This window comes from Struthio camelus, chromosome 2 (genome assembly GCF_040807025.1).
Source record: "Struthio camelus isolate bStrCam1 chromosome 2, bStrCam1.hap1, whole genome shotgun sequence".
NCBI classification, from domain to species: Eukaryota; Metazoa; Chordata; class Aves; order Struthioniformes; family Struthionidae; genus Struthio; species Struthio camelus.
In genome coordinates, this window is record NC_090943.1 from 97,851,903 (window position 1) to 97,871,748 (window position 19,846).

Genomic DNA, 19,846 nt, shown 5'->3' on the forward strand with positions numbered 1-19,846 from the left:
AGAAAAGTCTTTGCTAGCCCCCCTATTTGCAACTTTCCAATAATAGAAATAGGTTTCTGTGTATTTTTCATGTTACCTACTGCACCACAGGGATGAATTGTTTCGACAGAGCCTGGCTAAACTTCGAGAGCAGATAGTAAAGGCGAATACACTGGTGAGAGAAGCAAACTTCTTAGCAGAAGAAATGAGTAAGCTAACTGATTATCAAGTAACACTTCAGATTCCTGCTGAAAACCTCAGTGCCAACAAAAAGGTAATTAGAACAATCATTGCTGGAAAATGAAATAGGCTCACGGCTAATCTAGAAGTATTTAAGACTCATCTAATTTAAGGATGTAAAATATGCTCTCTTTGTTTAGATTATGTAGCACCCAAAATTTGGATGCCACCTGGTTTTAATACTTTGAAAGTGAATAGTTAGGAGTAAAAAGACTGTAGCATTAAGTATTGCTCTTACTGTTCTTTCAAATGTATGATAACCATATGTGCATGCAGTTTGTGAAGACATTTGCATTACATTGCTGTAAAACCTAAGTATAATGCTCCATTTTAGCTACTTATGTTTGCAAAAATTATCAATTTTTGTTATAGATATACATATATCTATACATACATATATATATACAATTTTTGTCTTGAGAGTTCTCTAGTTGTACTGTTGCTGTAAATATAAAAACAATTAGGATAGTAAACTTATAATCAATTTGAGTGAGATTGTTGTTAAAGCTACTGTGTGAACAAAATCTGAGAAGGACAAGAGTGTCTGTTGGATCCTCACAGAGTATGAGGTATGCTATATTTGAGAGCAAAGGTAATATGGATGGCATGCAGAGGGAAGCTGTATCTTATGGATTTTATTCCTTTTTAGGAATATCATCTGGGTGAAGGGTTAAACTACTTATGAGCCTTTCCTTTAGTGATATCTTTTTTTCCCCCCTCTGTTTTAGAGGGGTGCAATAGTAAGTGAGCCTGCTATTCAAGTGAGAAGAAAAGGCAAAGCTACTCAGGTGTGGACTATTGAGAAACTAGAGAACAAATTGATTGACATGAGAGACCTCTATCAAGAATGGAAGGAGAAAGTTCCTGAGGTATTAAGTACATATTTTTGAAAGATATCACAGATTAGCTTTGTTTTTGTCTAATCTCTTTTAATATGTTGTACAGCTGAAATGCAAAGACTTCATATGTGAAATGGTACAGTACTGTTCATAATTCTTTTTTCACCACAGCACTAAATGTGCAGAATGCCCACGCAGAGTAAAACACAGCTACGTTTTCTCCCCACTTGTATCCTCAAACATAATTGTGCTGATACTAGTAGTGACTCAGAATACCAGCAAGAACATGAATTTACCTGGCATGATATAGGTGCCATGCAGATGCACACTAGCTCTGAATGGAAGTAGAGAGCTACATTAGAAATAGAGTGATTGTATCGCTGTCGGTATCAAGGCTAGGTGGGTGGCTGGAGAGTGCTCATGCCTTTTAGACACACGTAAGGTGCAGAAGGCATAGGTAGAGTAGAACCTGGTGTTAAAAGTGCGAAATATTCTATAACTTCGTCTGTACATCCCTCAGCGTTAAAGCAGTGAAGAAAACAACTGAAGAGAGATGGTTTTAACAGAGAAACTGAAGTAGACTAAGTGGCATTTCCTGAGAATTTAAATAACGGGTTAGCCCTTAGAAACATGCCCAAGACTCGTGTGAAAAGCTTGTTTGTTTACTAGCAGGAGATAGATATGAGATTTGGTCTACTGGAAGGCATCCCTCTAAATATCCAGGTAGAAATGCGTAAGGAGTACATCTTGCTGTGTTGTGCCTGATATGGAGCATCTAAATTCCTTGTATCAAGAATCATTCTCAAATATCTTTGAACAGCCCTTGTGCCTGGGAATGTTTAAAATCATTATGCAGGGGAGATAGAACATCTCGTTTGTGCCCATGGAAGACAATGACGATTTTGCTGCTGGCTTTAGTGAAAAATGATAGCACATCCTTTAGTTATATTAATGTGTCTTCCTGAGCCAGAACGATCATTTCTTTGACACATGTAGTGCATAATGCATGTGTTCTGTGTGCTGCACAGAAATATGTAGGTCAAATGCATGTATTTGAAGAGGAAAGAGGACGAGAGGGGAAGGAGCTCATTATAATCAAGCACTCCACTGAGGAGTGCATATTGTACCAAGACTTGAAAGGAATTATTTGTGGCTGTGTATGGGGTACTTGCATAGAAAAAGCTGCAGAGGTGATCTCGGCTCTATGGGAGTTGTAGGACTGCTTGTAGGCTTAGATGAGACTCGTCCTGCACCTACCCTTTTGCCCTTGCAGTGGTACCCAGCAGCCAAACCAGTTATTCATCCTGAGAAAGCTTTGCTCTCTCCTTCTGAAATGAGTAAATGAAACAAAGCAAGGTGAAACTTCTTGAAATCAATGGCCATTGTGCTTCCTCAGGGTAAAATCTGATTTGTCTGGACACTATTACAAAACGTAGGTCATGGTATTACTGTTTACCATTGTGAAGAAAGGATTGTGCAGTGTCTCATCTCAATGCTTTTGATTTGAATTTGTGGTATGCTCCCAGTCTCTTTCTACTTGTAACAGAAACAAACAAAAACATTTCTAGTGACCTCATTTTTGTACTGTGATCTTATACTTAGGGGTTATTTGATTTATGCCCCCCCCCCCCCCGGAACTTACAGTTTTTGAAATAACTTCTGTGCTTTTTAAAACAGATAAGGAAGATCATTGGCAGAAGAGGTGATCCTTTTTATGAAGCACAAGAGAATCACAACTTAATTGGAGTAGCAAATGTTTTTTTGGAGTGCCTTTTCTCTGATGTTAAGCTTCAGTATGCTGTGCCCATCATCAGCCAGCAGGGGGAGGTAAAACTAAATAGTGCCTTAACGCATAGTATGCTGCACCGGGAAGGATTTGTATCTATGTGGCTGCTGCTGTTTTTTGTTGGGAAACGTAAGATATGCTACTCTTTAATGTAAAAAAATGATGCTTATCGTCTTGTTTCCCAGTGTTTTATAAGTGATATGTATATTTTCTGTGTAATTGCTTAAAGTTGCTCAGCTACTAAAAGTGTAAAATAGAATTCCTGATAGCAATTAAAGTAACTGAGTAAAATTCAGCATATTAAGGTTTTGGTATATGGCTGTTGCCTTGAGTGCTTTTTCTGTTATGTGTGAATTTAAAAGGTGAGTAGGTCTATATGCAAACAATTTCTTCATATTCTAGTCTTTTTTTCCTTTATTTTCTTCATCGTTTGGTTGTTGTGAGCCAGACAGTTCTAACTGTCCGTGCTATTTGCCTGTTTCTGCACACCTTCTGCAGTTAGATATCTGCTGTCTTAATGTAAAGCCTTTAAAGCCTTTTTAAAGCCTTTTTATCTTGGTATTTAGTATTTGTCTCACCCTAGGTTGCGGGTCGGCTGCACGTTGAAGTAATGCGAATCACTGGGTCTGTCCCGGAACGTGTAGTAGAAGGAGATGACTCATCTGAGAACTCTAGTGAGAGTGGGAGTCTGGAAGTCATGGATAGCAATGGAGAAATTATCCAGAGAGCAAAAAAGCTCTCCTGCAGGGTAAGTGAGAATACAGAATGAAGTTAAATAGATTCCAAGGTCGCAAACTGTATGTAGTTACATTCTAATGTAAAAATACTATGTTATGTAGGATATTGTTTGCTCAAAGATCTCTAAGGAGAAAAGAGAGATTTGAACTGGATCCAGTGCAGTCTAACTGGCAGTCGTTGCCACTGACTGAATTAATTCACTCTAGTTTCTAGAATGTGTAGGTCTACGTCATATCTGCGTTAGATGGTTTATTTGTTCATCTAAAGTAGTATCTATAGTTGGTGTCCGGATTCCGTCATTTCTGTGATTAAAAGGTGCTTTCCTCTCCACTTCTGTCCACATGACCTTGAATTTATCAGTCTTCGTAAAGAAAACATGTTTATTTTTGGGCAGGTTAGAGGTGTATAACTGTTTTCCTTGCCTCTGTGTTTCTGTATATGCAAAATACAGATCTCCAAAATAGAAACATCTTTAGGAAACAGTTGTTTCTTGGCTATTGACACCTTAATATTTAGTCTTTAAACACTTTACAGTTGAAGATAATATAATCATATTTCTGAGAACATCTGTTTTATCTCCTCAGGTAAAAATAAAAGAAGCAACTGGACTGCCACCTAACCTTTCCAACTTTGTCTTCTGTCAGTATACATTTTGGGATCAATTTGAGTCAACAGTAGCAGCACCAGTGGTAGATCCAGATGTGCCTTCACCTCAGAGCAAGGAAGCTCATTTTGCAGTGACCTTCTCTCACTGTAAGGTAATTGTTTTTATCATTAAGTACACTTATCAGGAGGATGGTATGTTTGAGAACAACTATTTAGAGTTTGAGCTTTATTTTCCTTGGAGGAAGAAGGAGGGAATCTAGTCGTATAAATAATGACTTTTTGCTATACTTTAGATGCAATAATATTTCACTTCATCACCTCTCTACAAAGTGCAGCAAAGTGGAAAAATTCTCTTGTAATAAGTGATCTTTTGAGTTCATCTCATCATGTCATCGTTTATGTCATCTTTAATGTGTATGGAAGCTATAGTTTTTGTAATGAGGTCTTTTTAAATGCTTGTTTGGTAAGTTCGGTAACTCTAAAAAGAGCATGAGAGCTATGACTTTTCATGCTTTGAAAATTTCTGTTAAGAACTTCAAATGCGTAAGCAGGAGTTGCTGATATGATTTGTTTTCACAGCCTGACCAGAGTGAAGTCTTAATGGTCCAAACTGTATGGTTTTGCTCTGCTGGTAGTTTGCTGTTTGGCCTGTCAAACTAATTGATGAGATCAGATTATTTCATCTGAATGTGAGGTTTTTTACCTTGTTTCCAGGACTATGTGGTGAATGTCACAGAGGAGTTTTTGGAGTTCATTTCTGAAGGAGCTCTGGCTATAGAGGTGTGGGGTCACAGATGTACAGGCAATGGCAGCTCTATTTGGGAAGTTGATTCTCTTCATGCTAAAACTAGAACACTGAGAGACAGGTATGAATAAATTACACAAAAAATGTTTCCATCAGCTTTCCAAAGGCTTTCTAGTACTTATGGTGCTAGCAGAAATTATACTGTGGTGAGACAAGCATCAGTTTCTGTGGGGATGTCTTTTTAGGTGGAATGAAGTAACTCGACGAATAGAAATGTGGATTTCCATACAAGAACTGAATGAGATGGGGGAGTATACTGCAGTTGAACTCCACCAGGCAAAGGATGTAAACACAGGGGGGATTTTCCAGCTTAGGCAGGTATGTATCTTTTCCCTGTCATCTTACTCATGCCTAAATTAATTCATAATTTTATTCTTATTTTCTCTTTCTTTCTCTTTTTTCTTTTTCTTTTTCTTTTCTCCTCTTGATTACCTGTTCAGGGTCATTCTCGCAGAGTTCAGGTGACAGTGAAGCCTGTACAGCATTCAGGAACGTTGCCTCTCATGGTAGAAGCAATTCTTTCAGTCTCTATAGGTGGCGTGACTGCCAGGTCAACTAAATTGCAAAGGGGCTTGGACAGCTATCAGGTAGGACAGTTACTTCTTCATGCGTTGCTTTTTTTACTGTTCTAGAGTCTACTCAGCATAGTTCCCAAAGGGACTTTAGTTAGCACACTGGTACTTGATACTGTTATCTTGCAGATTTTACATGTGTCTGAGGATATTATGTATAATGTGAGCGTATGGTGCTGAATCTGCTGCTTTTTTTTTTTTTAAACTTGCTTATAACTCATTGTATAACTGAGAAAGAACCAAGTGTGATATTTGGATATACGCAAGACAGTAGGAATAGGGAAGTGTTTTTTTTTAACCTTTGTGTGTAGAGGTGAAATTAATGGTAGATTTCTAGCTCAGTTAGTTTTCCTCTGTTAAAAGGGGTGTTGAAAGTTGAGGAGAGGAAAAACAAGAAAGTAAGTAGTTCAATGGGTGGAGAAAAGTCTCATAGTAGGATACTGTTTATCTTTTCAAAAGGGCTGAACTATTACTTGATCAGTATCAGAAACGGTTATCACTGAGTGCCAAAGGGCTATTTAGGCTAGCAGAACAAGGTCTTATTAAGAATAAATGACTTGAAGCTGATACTGGGCAAATTCACACGGGAAATAAAGCACCCTTTTAACAGCAAGGGCAAAGAACAAGTGGAAACAGACCACCCAGGGAGGTGAGGAAATGACTGGGTGTATTTGTCAAAAGTTACATTCAGAACCACAAGTAATTAGCCTAAATGCAGATGAAACCGTAAAATGTAAGGGTTGGTGATATACTGGATCAGTCCTTTTCTGGCAGTATATTCTGTGTTGTTGATTTGGGTTTTGGTTGGTTGGGTTTTTTTATTTTGGTTTGTTTTTTTTTTTTTTTTTTTTTTTGCTAAATATACTCATGAACACTCCAGTCAGCTGAGATGCTATAGTCTATAACGAAGAAAAGTTTGATTCTACCTATTAAATAGAACTCTGGGGATTTGAATTTTGTAACTTTAGTATTTTACCATGTTCTGTGGCAGAAATGTTTGTACACCAGTTCTGGGGTATTTCTGTGAGTTTCTGTTGAGAAAAATGCATGTTCTTTTGTGTTTTACAACATTTATTTTCTCCTACCAGAAGGATGATGATGATGGTGGTGATATGGATAGTTACCAGGTATTGCTGCTGTTGCTGTCAATCCTATGGCATGGGGCACAGCTAATGCTAATAGCCAGCAACTTTCAAGTGAATAAGATACTGGAGCAAGCAGAAGCAGCTTTGAAATATATTCTGTGCATTTCAGAGGCTACCTGGGCTATAAAACATTGCTATTCCAGTTTACCTTGTGACTTTATACTCTTGCCGTGTGCTCTTTTCTCTATTACTCAGCGATCAGCTCTTCTAACTGGCTACATGAATTGCTATGTGAAAGCTTAGCAACTTCAGTTTAGAATGGAAATAGTTTCCAATAAATATCTCAGTAAAAAATCCTGCAGCTGCATGAATCTTTGCCAACCAAAATTCACAGTACAGGGGTTTGTTTTTTTGTTTTCTTTTTCCTAAAGAAAATGTTTTAACCTTTTAAGTTGTGCAGTTCTCTGAAATGCTAGTGGTGAGAGAGAGTGGAAGTTATGAGTGTGTGGGATACATGAGTTCTGTGAGGCATTTTTCTATTTTGAGCTCATCTAAAAGAAAACAAACTTGGAGCCTGACTTTTTATGTGATGAGTAGATATAGGGCAGTCGCAATTTAAAAAGCGTAAAAGAGGAATCATTTAAAAGATGACAAAGGGGAAAAGAAATGCCTAAAAAAGGAAAACACATTACAGAACCTCTATTTGGAAGTCTTATTTCAATTACAGGGCTTTACAGAAGTCAAACCAGTTGGGCAAAAATGTTAACATCCCTCAGGATAGTGTACTAGGTTTTACAGCAATCTCAGAAATGTCAGTTAGGTACTAACTTCTTGCGGGCTGTTGATGCGCTTCCTGACAAATCACAGAGAAGAACAAACTAGATTTTCCTGTGATACCACAAAGCATGACTGCATGATGGGTTTTGTTTGCATGAGAAATCTTTTAATTGCACTGATAGCAGCTACTAGCTATGGAATTTTGTGCAGGTTTAAGGGAATACTGATCTGTCTAATCTTCAGGAGAACTAATGATCAACTCATGATACCCTTTTTCCTACTGTTAAAAAGTGTGATTGCCACTTCTATGAGTAATCAGCTTAGTCTAGTGTATAATTCTGTACAGCAACTGAGAAATAGTCACGTTTTCTTTTTCTCCTGTTGGAATCTGAATCTCAAAAGCAAATGAGCGTCTGTTCATGGGTGATGAGCTACTTAATCAGCGTGCATGCTATTCGGGGAAAACTTACCTGTATTGTGCAAGCCGTTCAATAGCAATTCTGATGAAACTATCAGAGAATTCACTACCCTTTATTAGGCTGCGTGGTCACGGTTTACCGTCCTTTCTCTTTCGGCATTAGGAAGAAGATTTAAACTGCGTGCGAGAAAGATGGTCTGATGCGTTAATAAAGCGCAGAGAATACTTAGATGAGCAGATTCAAAAGATCAGCAATAAACAAGGTTTGAAGTTTAAAAGCTTGAAATTTCTCTTGCAAGTACTTTATTCACACCAAAGATATCATACATATATTATTAATCTCTTTTACTGTAGAAAAATCAGAGGATGACATAGAACGAGAAGCCCGACTAGTAGAACAGTGGGTAGGGCTGACGGAAGAGAGGAATGCGGTGTTTGTCCCTGCACCAGGCAGTGGAATTCCTGGTGCCCCCGCAAACTGGTACGTTCAGGAAAAACGTTGCAGTGCCTAGCTTTTTTGTGTGAACATTGCAAACTGCACAGTAAAAGTCTGAGGATGCGTTTTACAGCTTTCCACGTTCTCCTGTATTACCACAACTTACACTAAGCTGGCAGAAGGCTAAAAAATCAGGTGCTAATTTGAATGTAAAGAAAAGTTTGCTTAATTAACGTGTTATATAAGCTTTCAAGGTTTGAACTTCACCTTTAAATTTAAGATTTTCCATTTTCTACAGTTCTGAGAAAGCTATCCTGTAGTGTTTTAGGCCTTTCAACAGAAAGTGCGACTCAAAAATGAATTAAGACACTTGATAATTTCATTGAAGTGGAGTAGGGAAGAAAAATCTAACTCGAAAGGATGTGTTTGTTCCACCTAAATTTCTAAGACGTTTGTCTTTAATTTCATTTAAATTTCTGTTTTAACTAAGATCATCAGAACTAAATATGAAAAATGAAGAATGGAACACATTAGATCTGGGAAAGTGTGGACAAGAAACAGCTGTAATAGTGTGTACACTTGTGTGTTTGATAATATCCAATATCTCCTCTTTAGTGTGTCAAATGGTTTAGTGATACTCTTTCCTCTCAAATTTCTGAGTTTGTTTCCTTATCCACCTGAAATACTGTTGTCCAAATAGCTAAAAGTATATATATTGGTATAAAGACTGTCTTGCCAGTAGTTACATATCCATTGGTTTGAAAGGCTGCTAACCTTGACATGTAAGGTGACTAAAATATATATTCTTATTTCACTGTGTTATGTAAAAACAATTAATTTGATAATAAACTGAACGGGACATTGAAAATAGTCATCCTCATAGCAACTGCAATGCACTGTGCCATGTGACATGAGTTTAGTAAAGCAGTACGTTTAGCTGCATACGTGGATGTATAAAACATTGTCTATGCAATATATGCATTTAAACTGCCAGCCAAAACGCTGAGATCTTTGATCACTGGTTACAGTTTATATGACGCTTGCATGGAGATCTGTTTGCCCAAATTTGCTGAAGTATGTGTTTGTCTTCCTTGTTGATAGCAGTTTATTTGTTTCAGGATTCCACCTGCAGGAATGGAAACACATATACCCGTCCTCTTTCTTGATTTGAATGGTATGTTGTAATGGCAGATTAAGAAACTTAGTAAAATAACTAAATTTTGTTTGGAACAATCAACTGATGAATGGAAGAGTGAATCTTAAGTGTCCAAGAAAATATAAACAAGTCTGGGAATGGCACTGGCTGATATGGCTTTTAGAACGTTTTTTTCTTCTGAATCCATTTATTAGAATAATTAAGCTCAACTACTTTAAAATTTAGAGTAAAGAATTGGGGAATATATGAGCATTAGACTGTACAACAGAAAATAGCATGAGAAAGCAAGCTTAATGAAATCCACATTTCATTAAAGCACAGATAGAAAATCTCCCAAGTGCTACAGCACTTCTTCCACTGACGTATCTGCAGAGATTTAAACAGCTGGTTTAATAAAGAATATATTAAGAGTATGATATTTTGTTAGAGCGTCTAAGCCTTCTCCCTTTGAAGGCACATAGTTTTACTACTGGGTTATGTTCTTAGGTCACAGATGCACAGTAAGCAACAAGAGACTGGTGTTAGGACTATATGTTTTGTAGGTTTGTCAGCATAAGCTTGGACATGAAGCAGAAGAGTATCCACAGGCTTTCTCATATCCAGCACTTTTATAGGCCAATAGACATGTTCAGATAGGTATCGCATGGCTGCTTTAGAATCTGCTTTTCAAAAAGGATATACACTCTTTTCTTCATAGATGCTCACAAGAGATGTTTTTGTTTGTTTTATGTTTTTATTTGTTTTTATTATCAGAGGATAATAAACTAACTTCTGTCTGCTGACTTGCGGACAGAAGACCAAATAGGTTACTTAAACAGATCCATGGATCATTGCACAACTGTGGGTTGTTTTTGTTTGTTTTTTTTGTCTGCTAAAAGCCTAATGTAGCCAGAAATATTATTCTTGTTTTAAGATTCCCTGATGCATCGGAAGTGATTTAACTAAGAGATGCGGGAGTCAGGTTGACAGGTGGAATTTTCTCGCTCGGTGATTTAATTTCATGAATATCTAGCAATAGTTTTGAATTCTGTTCAGGTCACGTATGAGAATGAGTTTGGAGAGAATCTTAGCCTAGGTTTCCTCCCTTGTTTCTGTATGCTGAAATCATCTTCAAAATATTGCGTAGTAGTAAGGTTAATCAGGATTAAATGTAGTATGAAATATGGATAGGACTTTATTACAACTCACCTCTATATATTTATATCCTTAGGTGTAAACTATTTCATTCTTTTTCTTTGTACATTCCTTTCATTAGCTGATGACCTCAGTGCCAGTGAACAACTTACAGGTCCCCATGCATCAGGAGTTAACTCAATCCTACCAAAGGAGCATGGGAGCCCGTTCTTTTATCTACCGATCATAAAACACAGCGATGATGAGGTAAATTGTTAGCAAGCCTCCTTCTCGGCAACTGTGACTTGCGTTAAAGCTTTCTTCTTTTGTTTTCTTTTCTACTTGTACGTGTTTAACCCTTATTACTATTTTTCTCTTAGAAACATCATCTACATCTAGTGCTGCCTTTATTTTCTGGCATATTTGTTTAAGATACGAGAGAATATGACTTAGTAGGTCTTCTGCCTTAATTCAAAGATGACAAGTCTTAACTTTTTCTGACAAAAGAGTAGTTCAGCAGCCTGACTCAAAATCTTTTTCTTCTTCCCTCACCCGTTCATCATTCTTCTTGCAGGCTCTTGATACTGCAGAGAAAAGTACTTGTTTTACTGCCCAAACTAGGCAAAGCTTAATGTTTAAACAAATCTATTTCTTTTCCTTTGTATCTCACAATTACTTTTTATTTAAAAAGTTTGAGAATTGTTGGAAATGAACGGTTCTGAATGCATTTTGGAATTACTTAACTCTCATTTTTTTTCCACATCTCGTACCAGTTCAGTTAAACCAACACTTAAGAGACTATTCCCAGCATAAATAGGATGCTGAGGCTGGGGGGGAGGCAGAGGAAGGAAGAAGATATTCTGCATGATGGGAAAGCATTTATTCTGCATAGGTCTTAACCTAATCCAACACATTTGGAAGTTTTCCTGTTGAATTTGATAAGCTTTTAATATAGTTTTAATATAGAGGATTTGTATTCCTTTCCCCAGTCTTGCTCTGTTTCCCCTCTGCCTCCAGCTTGCAAAGACTTCCTTTTTGGGGTAGGGTTTGCACTTTGCAGGGATTATGCTCACCATTGCCATCCACCATATTTTAACACCTCTCTCATGCTTCTAATAAATGCCTTACTGTGAGTGGGCGGATTTGCTCCATTTTGTTCAACGATGTTTATTTTTCTTTCATTAAAGAATGATTTTAGTTCATGTTAGATTACTGTAAACTCTACCTGTTGTTAGAGTAGTTCAGTCTTTAATTTCCCTTTTTCTGGTCTACTGATTTGTCTGTGTAGGTCTCAGCCACTGCTGCCTGGGACTCCTCCGTCCATGATTCAGTGCACCTGAATAGGATAACTCCTCAAAATGAGAGGATTTACTTAATAGTTAAGACCACCGTGCAGCTCAGTCATCCGGCTGCAATGGAACTGGTATTACGCAAAAGGATTGCAGCCAATATTTATAACAAGCAGGTAATAAGTTTATATTAAATTTGCATTGTTTGATATCCTTAATTTTATGAATGTGTTTTCCTAGGTGCTTGCTTCATTTTGCTTACGTTTAGTCTCTCCAATGCTTGTGAGAGACAAACAAAAAAAATAGATTAGCCTAGGTTGCAGTGAAGCTGGGCACTTCTGGCATATCACTTCAAGCTGTTCATTTATCAGTCCAGTTTGATTCAGAGTGTAGGAGGTGCTGCTTTTGCAACAAAGACTTGGTTTACCTTCTGACCTGTATAACCTGAAATGTTCTTTGATTCTGAGAAGTCTGCAGTAGCTTGTCTAATGTAGGGTTACTGTAGCCACTCCCTGAGAGCATCTTTGGAGCCTTGGAACGCTCAGTGTAAATGCAATATATTCTCTTCCTTTCTCTTTGCTACTCTCAGTAATTACAAATTAAGTTTGTTCCTCACCACTACTCATACGTATACACTTTCCACTAGCTTCTACACAGTGATTTCAAGTAGAGTGTTTTCTTTGGCCACAGGAGTGGATTCTGTTCTTCTTTTACAGTTTCATGGGTTTAGGCAATGAGATGCACTCTGAAATCATGCTGCTTTCTCTTTCCTAGATGATTAAGACCAGGAGCATGTTTCAGAATTGCTTCAGTTTTTTTACAGGAGAGGAGGAAAAAAAAAAAAAGTTATTGTATTATTAAGCAATTTACTAAGCAGATGAATTCTGTGCCCTTTTGTATTTGGTTTGTTTTCTTTGTTAGGTTCATTTGTCTAAAATATCTTATTACATGAAAATTAAGTCTACAGTTAGTGATGTAAGGGCTAACTCTCCTGACAATGAAACAAATTAAACTCGTGGTTTACATGAAAACTGTTGTTGCTGTTTCAATTATAGTTGGAAATCTGAGTTGTGCTTTGATATTGTAAAAGGAATTTTTATTCCTGTTTAACATGTTACTCACTAAATGAAAAGTATGGGTTTCAGACTTCTGCAGCTGCATTTTCTCTGTTACAAGCATCAGTGCAAAATAGGAGTAAAATGTTACTGATTGGACTTGGTAGTGTTTTGTACTGAATGTGACCATATGAAAATGCACAAGTAGCAACACTGTAAAGCATACATGGTCATTTGAGCTGAGAAGCAACTTAGCAAATTATTATCCTGAAAAACGTGCTTTTGTGGTAAAATTTTGCGTTGTCACCTTTTTCTTAGAATGTCATAAATAATCATTGTTAATACAATAATTCAAGATTACTTTGTTTCTAGAGTTTTACTCAGAGCCTGAAAAGGAGAATATCCTTGAAAAATATATATTATGCCTGTGGAGTGACCTATGAAATAGTATCCAATATACCAAAGGTAAATTTTACCACGTTTTTCTGGCAAATTCACTAAAAGGAATAGAATGACCTAATATAGTGGGAGATACTGCCTGGGAAGTGCATATACACTGTGGCTGACATGAGGAAACTTGCCAAAGTATAAGCGGTGAGATCGTTTTTATCTTTAAATAGAGGAAAACTGGGAATTTTATTAATTTTGTCTTTTTTAATGTGAACTGAGTTCCTGTAGTAGAAGTATTTTTGAAATCGTATGAGTGTCTAAAGGGGGAATATAGAGGCTACTTTAAAGCGTGTTTAGGTCGGTGAAAACAGAATAGCTGGAAAAATTAGTTTGACAGCAATCTAAATAGCTTTATATATAAGGCTTGTACAAATTTTAAACTTACTATAAAACTGATTTAAAGGTAAACCAATTGGACAAATTGAAACATAAATAAGCTTGTCACTGTGTAATTGTCACTTTGTATGTTAATAATTACCATTTAAACTCTAGGGAGATCACAAAACAAATTTAAGATTTGGGAAGGAAGTCATTAGTTAAATCATAACATAGGAGGTTTCAAGTTATATTCTCATTATCCTTAAAGGAGATGGACTACAATAACTGTACAAAACTTATCCCTAGTTTGAACTCTTCTTAGTTCAGCATCATTTATACCAGTGTTGAAAAGTCTCTGCTCTGTGCACGGATTATTGATTCAAACTAATTTCTGGATTGAGGGGGTCTGACTAAATGAATTTACACATTAAAAAGGTTAAAAATAGGCTTTAATGTAAAGAACTGAATAGTGCAAGTTGCAATTTAGGCTACAGAAGAAATTGAGGATCGTGAGACCTTGGCACTGATGGCGGCAAGGAGTGAGAACGAGGGCACATCTGATGGTGAAACTTACATAGAGAAATACACCCGAGGCGTCCTGCAAGTGGAGAACATTCTGAGCCTGGAACGACTAAGACAGGCAAGGAGAAGGCACTTAGTGCAACTTCAGAAATGGATCATTAGAATTTGTAGAGATGCTTGATGTCCTTGTTTTAAAAATATTAAATGTAGTTTGCTTTTTGGAGTTTATTTTGTTTGTTTGTTTTTTTGGGCAGGTAAATGTAATTGTAAGTTACTTCTGTGAAATCTATGAAGTGCCAACACTGGTGGGTCTAGTAACTCTAGCTAGTGATAGTGTACTAGGGAGAACCTGAACAGGCAAGGGCCAAAGGATGTAAGATTTGTTGGCTGTGTGTGTAAATTAGGTTTTGTAAATACCTAAACCCTGTTTGCAGGTAGCTGTAATTAGCCACACCGTGAAAAAAGCTTCAGCCCTGCTTGATGACTTCTCACGAGGATAACATTAAATTGTCCAGCTTTGAAATGAGTACATCTTTCAGTATGATCTCTTCTTTATATAGGCAGTCACAGTCAAAGAAGCACTGTCCGCCAAGGCAAGAAACATCCGCAGGAGCGTCAGCACACCAAACGTCCACAACGTAAGAACCATTTTTTTCTTTAAAGTAGAGCTAGTGTGCTTTCTTCTGTGTGTGCGTGTGTGTGCATGCACACATGTGCACTGATGTAATGTGTAATTGTTATTATACAACACTTGAGTATTCTGAGCTTGGACTAATACAACAAGTATAGAAATGCTGGTACATTTAATATAACATTTAATAGAAACACCTCCCCACAACTCTTCATCCTAAAAGATAACAAAGGGGATGGGAGGGTGGTCTAAACTCTTCTCCTCTTGGAAGTAATTAGATTTGGAAATAGTTTAGGATGCTTATTGCCCTGATCCAGAAAGCTTTTGTTTCAGTTTTAAAAAGTCCTATTTTACTCTTTGCATAATGTAAGGGTAGTTTTCATTTTGTATGCGTTTTGTGCATCCTCCTATCACCCACTCAAACAGCACAAATATTGCTGTCCTTACAGTCTTATGTGAAAACAGAACATAATGGTTGTTAGGACTGAACGATTAGTGTCTCCTAAAGGCATTCTATTTTATGAAAAAAAGCTAGGTATTTTCTCATTCTGCCTGCTGGTGTTTTGTAGGTATGCTGTAGCCGATTAGATCTTTCTGCCTGTGATGAAGATGAAAAGGTTTGTGAATTTCAATATTCAGAAAAACAAGCAGCACGCATTTGCAGTGTTTTTTCTCTTAAAACAAGATGTATTTGAGATTTGAAAAAATTATGTGTGTGCATAATACTCCTGCTAAATGCTGCACTGATTATATAATATTTTGGATTAAACCTCTTTTTGTCCTTCTCTGCTCTTCATGTTAGCATTGCAGAAACTGATAATTAAGAGGAAATGTTAAAGATAGAGGAAAACCTAATAAGCTTTTTCAGTGAAGTATATTAGGTTCTAAATAATCTACCCATGTGAGACAACAGTGTCTTGAAGTCCATAACTTGAAATTCCTTAGCTTTTTGTTTTTTAGACAGCTATCTTGTTTGCCTGTTAATTTCTCCGTGTTTGCCTGTATCAGAGCATATAATATTATATAATACATAAAATACATTTTTTTTGTTGTTGTTGTTTCTTAGGGTTGGTCTGAAAGTCACCTAGATATATCTGACTGTTCTTCCAGTTATCAAGATGTATCATGCTATGGTACTTTACCCAGGGAGTCCCCTCGCAAGAGCAAAGATGGCAGTGGTGAGACTGTCAAGTACATATGTAATGACAATTTTTTTTGATGGCTGTTAGGAAGAAAAGTACATTCCTGCAACGTTAAACTGAAAATTAAATTATCAGTGCTTTTTTCCTATTAACTGCATTACCCGGCTTCTTGCTTTAGCAGCTGAACTTAATCTGGAAATAGATGAAAAAGGAGAAATGCAAGAAAGGGATAGGAAATTAGGGGTGTCAAAAAACAAAAGGAAGACAGAAAAATAAGCTAGGTGTGAAACGTAGCAGCAGAAATAAAAATAAATGAATTGCTATTAGCTTGTGAATTTGAAAATTAAGATACTTTTATCAAAGGGTCTTTTTATGGGTCGCTTACACGATTAAGATATTTGGTCTTCCCTTTCATTGTGCCACAAATGCTCTATTTGGTTTAGGTCAAATTGTAGCAAGGTCTTCCTGAGCAGGCGACATAGGTAGAGAAGTGCTGGAGAAACGAAGTGAGGTTTTCTTTGCTTCCTTGCCTATTTTTTTCATTTTTGATCACACTGATTGTGCATGATTCCCAGCTTGACTCCAGTGCAGGACTGCAGCAGGAATTGCAGCAGAGGAAAGCTCGGGCAAAGGAGGAAAAGAGCTGTCAGGTCTGATTTCAAGGATACTTCCTGCTGTTTTTATGACTCAGATGAAAAGGAGAAATAATGGAGCCTCAGAATGGAGGAGGCAGATGTTGCTCTTCTCTGCTTCCCTTCTATTTCCAGATTCCTCAAAGGGACATAGCTTCCCCTCGTAGAGCTCTGCGCTATCTCATCCTTGGGCAGTGGCTGAATACTACAATACTGCCTGGCTTTCTGTAGCCATCAACTTTACAAATGCATGGCTTGACTTTCCATCATTTTAGATTATTCTTTTGCAGTCAAGACATGAAGAATTGACATAGGCTGTGTTTGTTTTCTTCCCAGGTGTTATATCAGAGAATTCCCATGCTTTAATGGCCAGTCCCTTTAAAGCATTTTCTCCTCAGCCACCAAAGTTTTTCAAACCTTTAATGCCAGTGAAAGAGGAACATAAAAGAAAGACCCCACTTGAAAGCCGACCTCTGCTTAGTCAAGAGGTAATTTTTGTGAACAACCTCATTTTTATGAACATAGTTACTTTGTATACTTGGAAAACTGTTTGCAGCATGCATCTTCTGCAAGAAGATTTTGTAATTCTGTAAAATTAATCAGGATGTACTTTATATATGAGTTTGGGGCTTTTTTGTTAGTTTTTGCTTTTTTTGTTTGTTTTTTTACCTGAAACATTAGATTTTTTTTCACTTCTTGGTAAGTATTTTTCAGTACAGGGAACACTTGTGTTCTATTTTAAAGTAAAAATATATTTGCATTTTTCTTCAACAAGGTGCTGGTGTATTTTTTTCATAGGTAAAAAGTAATTCTGTCAAACGTGTTTCAGGATGATTGCAATTCTGACCTTTATTTCTCAACCTAAAACACTATTGGGAGCAGTGCATGAGTTTCTCTAGCTATTAACGTGAATTTTTGTATAACTAGCATGTGTGTTTCACTTTCAAAATGTCCTAATGCTTTCTAACCTGCACGCATTTAATGTTGTGGTCAGTGTTGTGTTCTGTGTGATGTGTTGTGTGTCTTAAACTTTGCAGAGCATGCCTTCATCTCAGGTACATTGCGCTGGCTGTGTTGTGCCTTCAGGAAGTAATGCCAGCAGCATGCCAGTAGAAAGCAATAGCATTCATGAGGAAAAGATTGTAAGTTTTGTACTGGTTTCTGTCATAAGGCCTGGTGGTGGGCTTAGGGCCATTTGGTGGTGGGTGTAAGGTAATTACGCTACTGTAGCAGGCAAAAGGGGTTATGTGCACCTAATCACTTGTAATTGTAACTGATGGTTATAATGAACAGTTGCTTACCTGGCTTGTGAACGCAGTCTGTAATTTGAAATAACTCAGTTGATTTTTTTTTTTTTAATTATTCGTGTGAGATTTTTCTTGTAGGGAGGGTGGGAGAGGGGAGGCTTTAGCTTTTACAGCGCACAAATGATCAAGTAAAGGGTGATTTAGTGAATCATTTTGCTGTCACTCTAATATATATCTGTGTATGTTACCCAGATTTTGTGACTATACCCCAGAGTAAATGGAATGATCCCATTTGGTGTAAGTAACCGTGCATTTAGGTGTGGGTACACTATAAGAGCTTCTAGTTGGCTGATGTGGAAGTAATACAACTAAAATAAGATCGCAGCTTTTTATTAACCTGCAGCCTGTCGTCTTCATTATTCAGGCGGTGCGTTTAGGTGGAGGGTTTTTATTTTTCTACTCACCTGACAAATTCTTTTATCACTGCTGCTTCAAAAAAAGGTCTGCCATCATTTCTGCTGTGTGAAAAACTCATTTTTAGGGCTGTGGGATGTGGCTGTAAATATTTACTTTAATCAGAGCTTTAGACTTAAAATTTGGAACCTTGAAATAATTTCTTTTAAGTATTGTAGGCCTTTTATCACACAGAGTGCCAGTGATAGATTCTTCATGTTCAATGCTTTTTTCCTGGCCTTATAGCCAGACAATCAAAAAAAACTGTTCTTGTTATTTTTCTAATGCCGTTTTGTAGATTATAAGGAAGTATCCCAAATGTCCTAGTGTTTACGTTTAAACTTGGCTTCTGTCTGGGTAGCAGCTGTTTTATTCTCTATAGTGTTACTTTTCCGTACCGTAGTGTGACTTAGCATGTCAACTGAGTCACTGATACAGATAACTTGAAGGGATGTAGAAGGCAAAATCTTCTAGTTGGTTGAAAAACATCCTGTAGAAACTGAATTGTTACAAAAATTTCCCTAGCAACTTCAGAGCAATTTTGCTCTCTTGAGTGAAAACAGGGTCCCAGCCCATGCATGTCTGGAATTAACCTAGATATTTGCCTGTGCTGTTTTCCAAAGATGAGCAGAAGCTTTCAGAGCTGGAAAAAGGGTAAGGTATGCACCAGGTATCCTGCACCAGGCCTTCCCAGTTAGACTGAGACTAATGCCCTGAATGCTTTAAGTTGACAGTAGCCAACATGGCTCTGAAAAGAGCCATTCTTCTTATTCTTAGCTGCTTGCTCCTGTCCTTGCACTGACTTCTCCCTTGCCTCAGCATAGTTTTTTGTTTGATTTGCTCTGTCCAGCTGAAAAATGCTGCTTCCAAGTTATTTCTGACTTGGATCCATTCCCTTGTCTGATCACCTCGTAGACACTTGAGGCAGGTACAGGGGAGGCAGGCAAGAACGAGCAGCCCCTTTTGGGGAGGAGATTGAGACTGCTGCTTTGGGTAGCAGTGCCAGTTTATGATGGTATAGGGCTTATGAAACGATGGTTTCTGTTTTTAGGGCCTGGAAAGAAAGCCTGTGTAAGATGCAGGCATGCCAGGCTCCTCTGTATTTTTCGGAGCTGGAGTAAGTGTCTATTTTAACCAGGCAGGAGTATGTATTGCACACGTGCGGCTGAATAATGCTCTCAGAACGAATTCAGAGATTGAGGTAGGGCAGTGTCATGGCTCCACGTTAAGCAGTCTGCTCCCCCCGCCGGATTCACAATGCGGTTTTCACATGGTTAATCAGTGCTCTAAGTGATCAGTCCGAGGCACAGAGCCTCTTACTCCAAATTAATTTTTGGATGATTGGTGTAGCTTCAAGTGGTGATGCTTGCTTGCGTTTTTTTAGATTGCACAGCATGTGAAAAATCCATTAGAAATAACAAAGTGGCTAAACATACAGAAAGCTAGTAAACTTAACTAGGTTAATGTTCTGCATCTAAACAGACATGTTCAAAATACGTCTGTGAAAGATAAAAAATAATAGAGCTGAAGCTGTTAACAAAAATGTTTATCTTCGCT

General features: G+C 37.5%; 1 protein-coding gene across 7 annotated transcripts in view; it reads left to right on the forward strand.

Annotated features, from left to right (window-relative positions):
* Positions 1 to 19,846, forward strand: part of KIF13A (kinesin family member 13A) — a 119,537-nt gene that overhangs the window by 90,330 nt on the left and 9,361 nt on the right. For 4 of the 7 annotated variants that reach the window (XM_068931717.1, XM_068931714.1, XM_068931716.1 and 1 more), the window contains 21 exons: positions 91 to 253; positions 948 to 1,088; positions 2,736 to 2,885; positions 3,428 to 3,592; positions 4,167 to 4,340; positions 4,903 to 5,054; positions 5,179 to 5,311; positions 5,434 to 5,580; positions 6,654 to 6,692; positions 8,009 to 8,108; positions 8,200 to 8,326; positions 9,400 to 9,455; positions 10,693 to 10,817; positions 11,839 to 12,015; positions 13,267 to 13,359; positions 14,150 to 14,302; positions 14,745 to 14,822; positions 15,385 to 15,432; positions 15,882 to 15,993; positions 16,926 to 17,077; positions 17,627 to 17,731. In XM_068931717.1, the coding sequence (XP_068787818.1) occupies positions 91 to 253; positions 948 to 1,088; positions 2,736 to 2,885; positions 3,428 to 3,592; positions 4,167 to 4,340; positions 4,903 to 5,054; positions 5,179 to 5,311; positions 5,434 to 5,580; positions 6,654 to 6,692; positions 8,009 to 8,108; positions 8,200 to 8,326; positions 9,400 to 9,455; positions 10,693 to 10,817; positions 11,839 to 12,015; positions 13,267 to 13,359; positions 14,150 to 14,302; positions 14,745 to 14,822; positions 15,385 to 15,432; positions 15,882 to 15,993; positions 16,926 to 17,077; positions 17,627 to 17,731 (2,590 nt within the window). The remainder of the gene's footprint in view (positions 1 to 90; positions 254 to 947; positions 1,089 to 2,735; positions 2,886 to 3,427; positions 3,593 to 4,166; positions 4,341 to 4,902; positions 5,055 to 5,178; positions 5,312 to 5,433; positions 5,581 to 6,653; positions 6,693 to 8,008; positions 8,109 to 8,199; positions 8,327 to 9,399; positions 9,456 to 10,692; positions 10,818 to 11,838; positions 12,016 to 13,266; positions 13,360 to 14,149; positions 14,303 to 14,744; positions 14,823 to 15,384; positions 15,433 to 15,881; positions 15,994 to 16,925; positions 17,078 to 17,626; positions 17,732 to 19,846) is intronic. The other 3 variants (XM_068931712.1, XM_068931713.1, XM_068931718.1) reach the window with 3 other exon arrangements.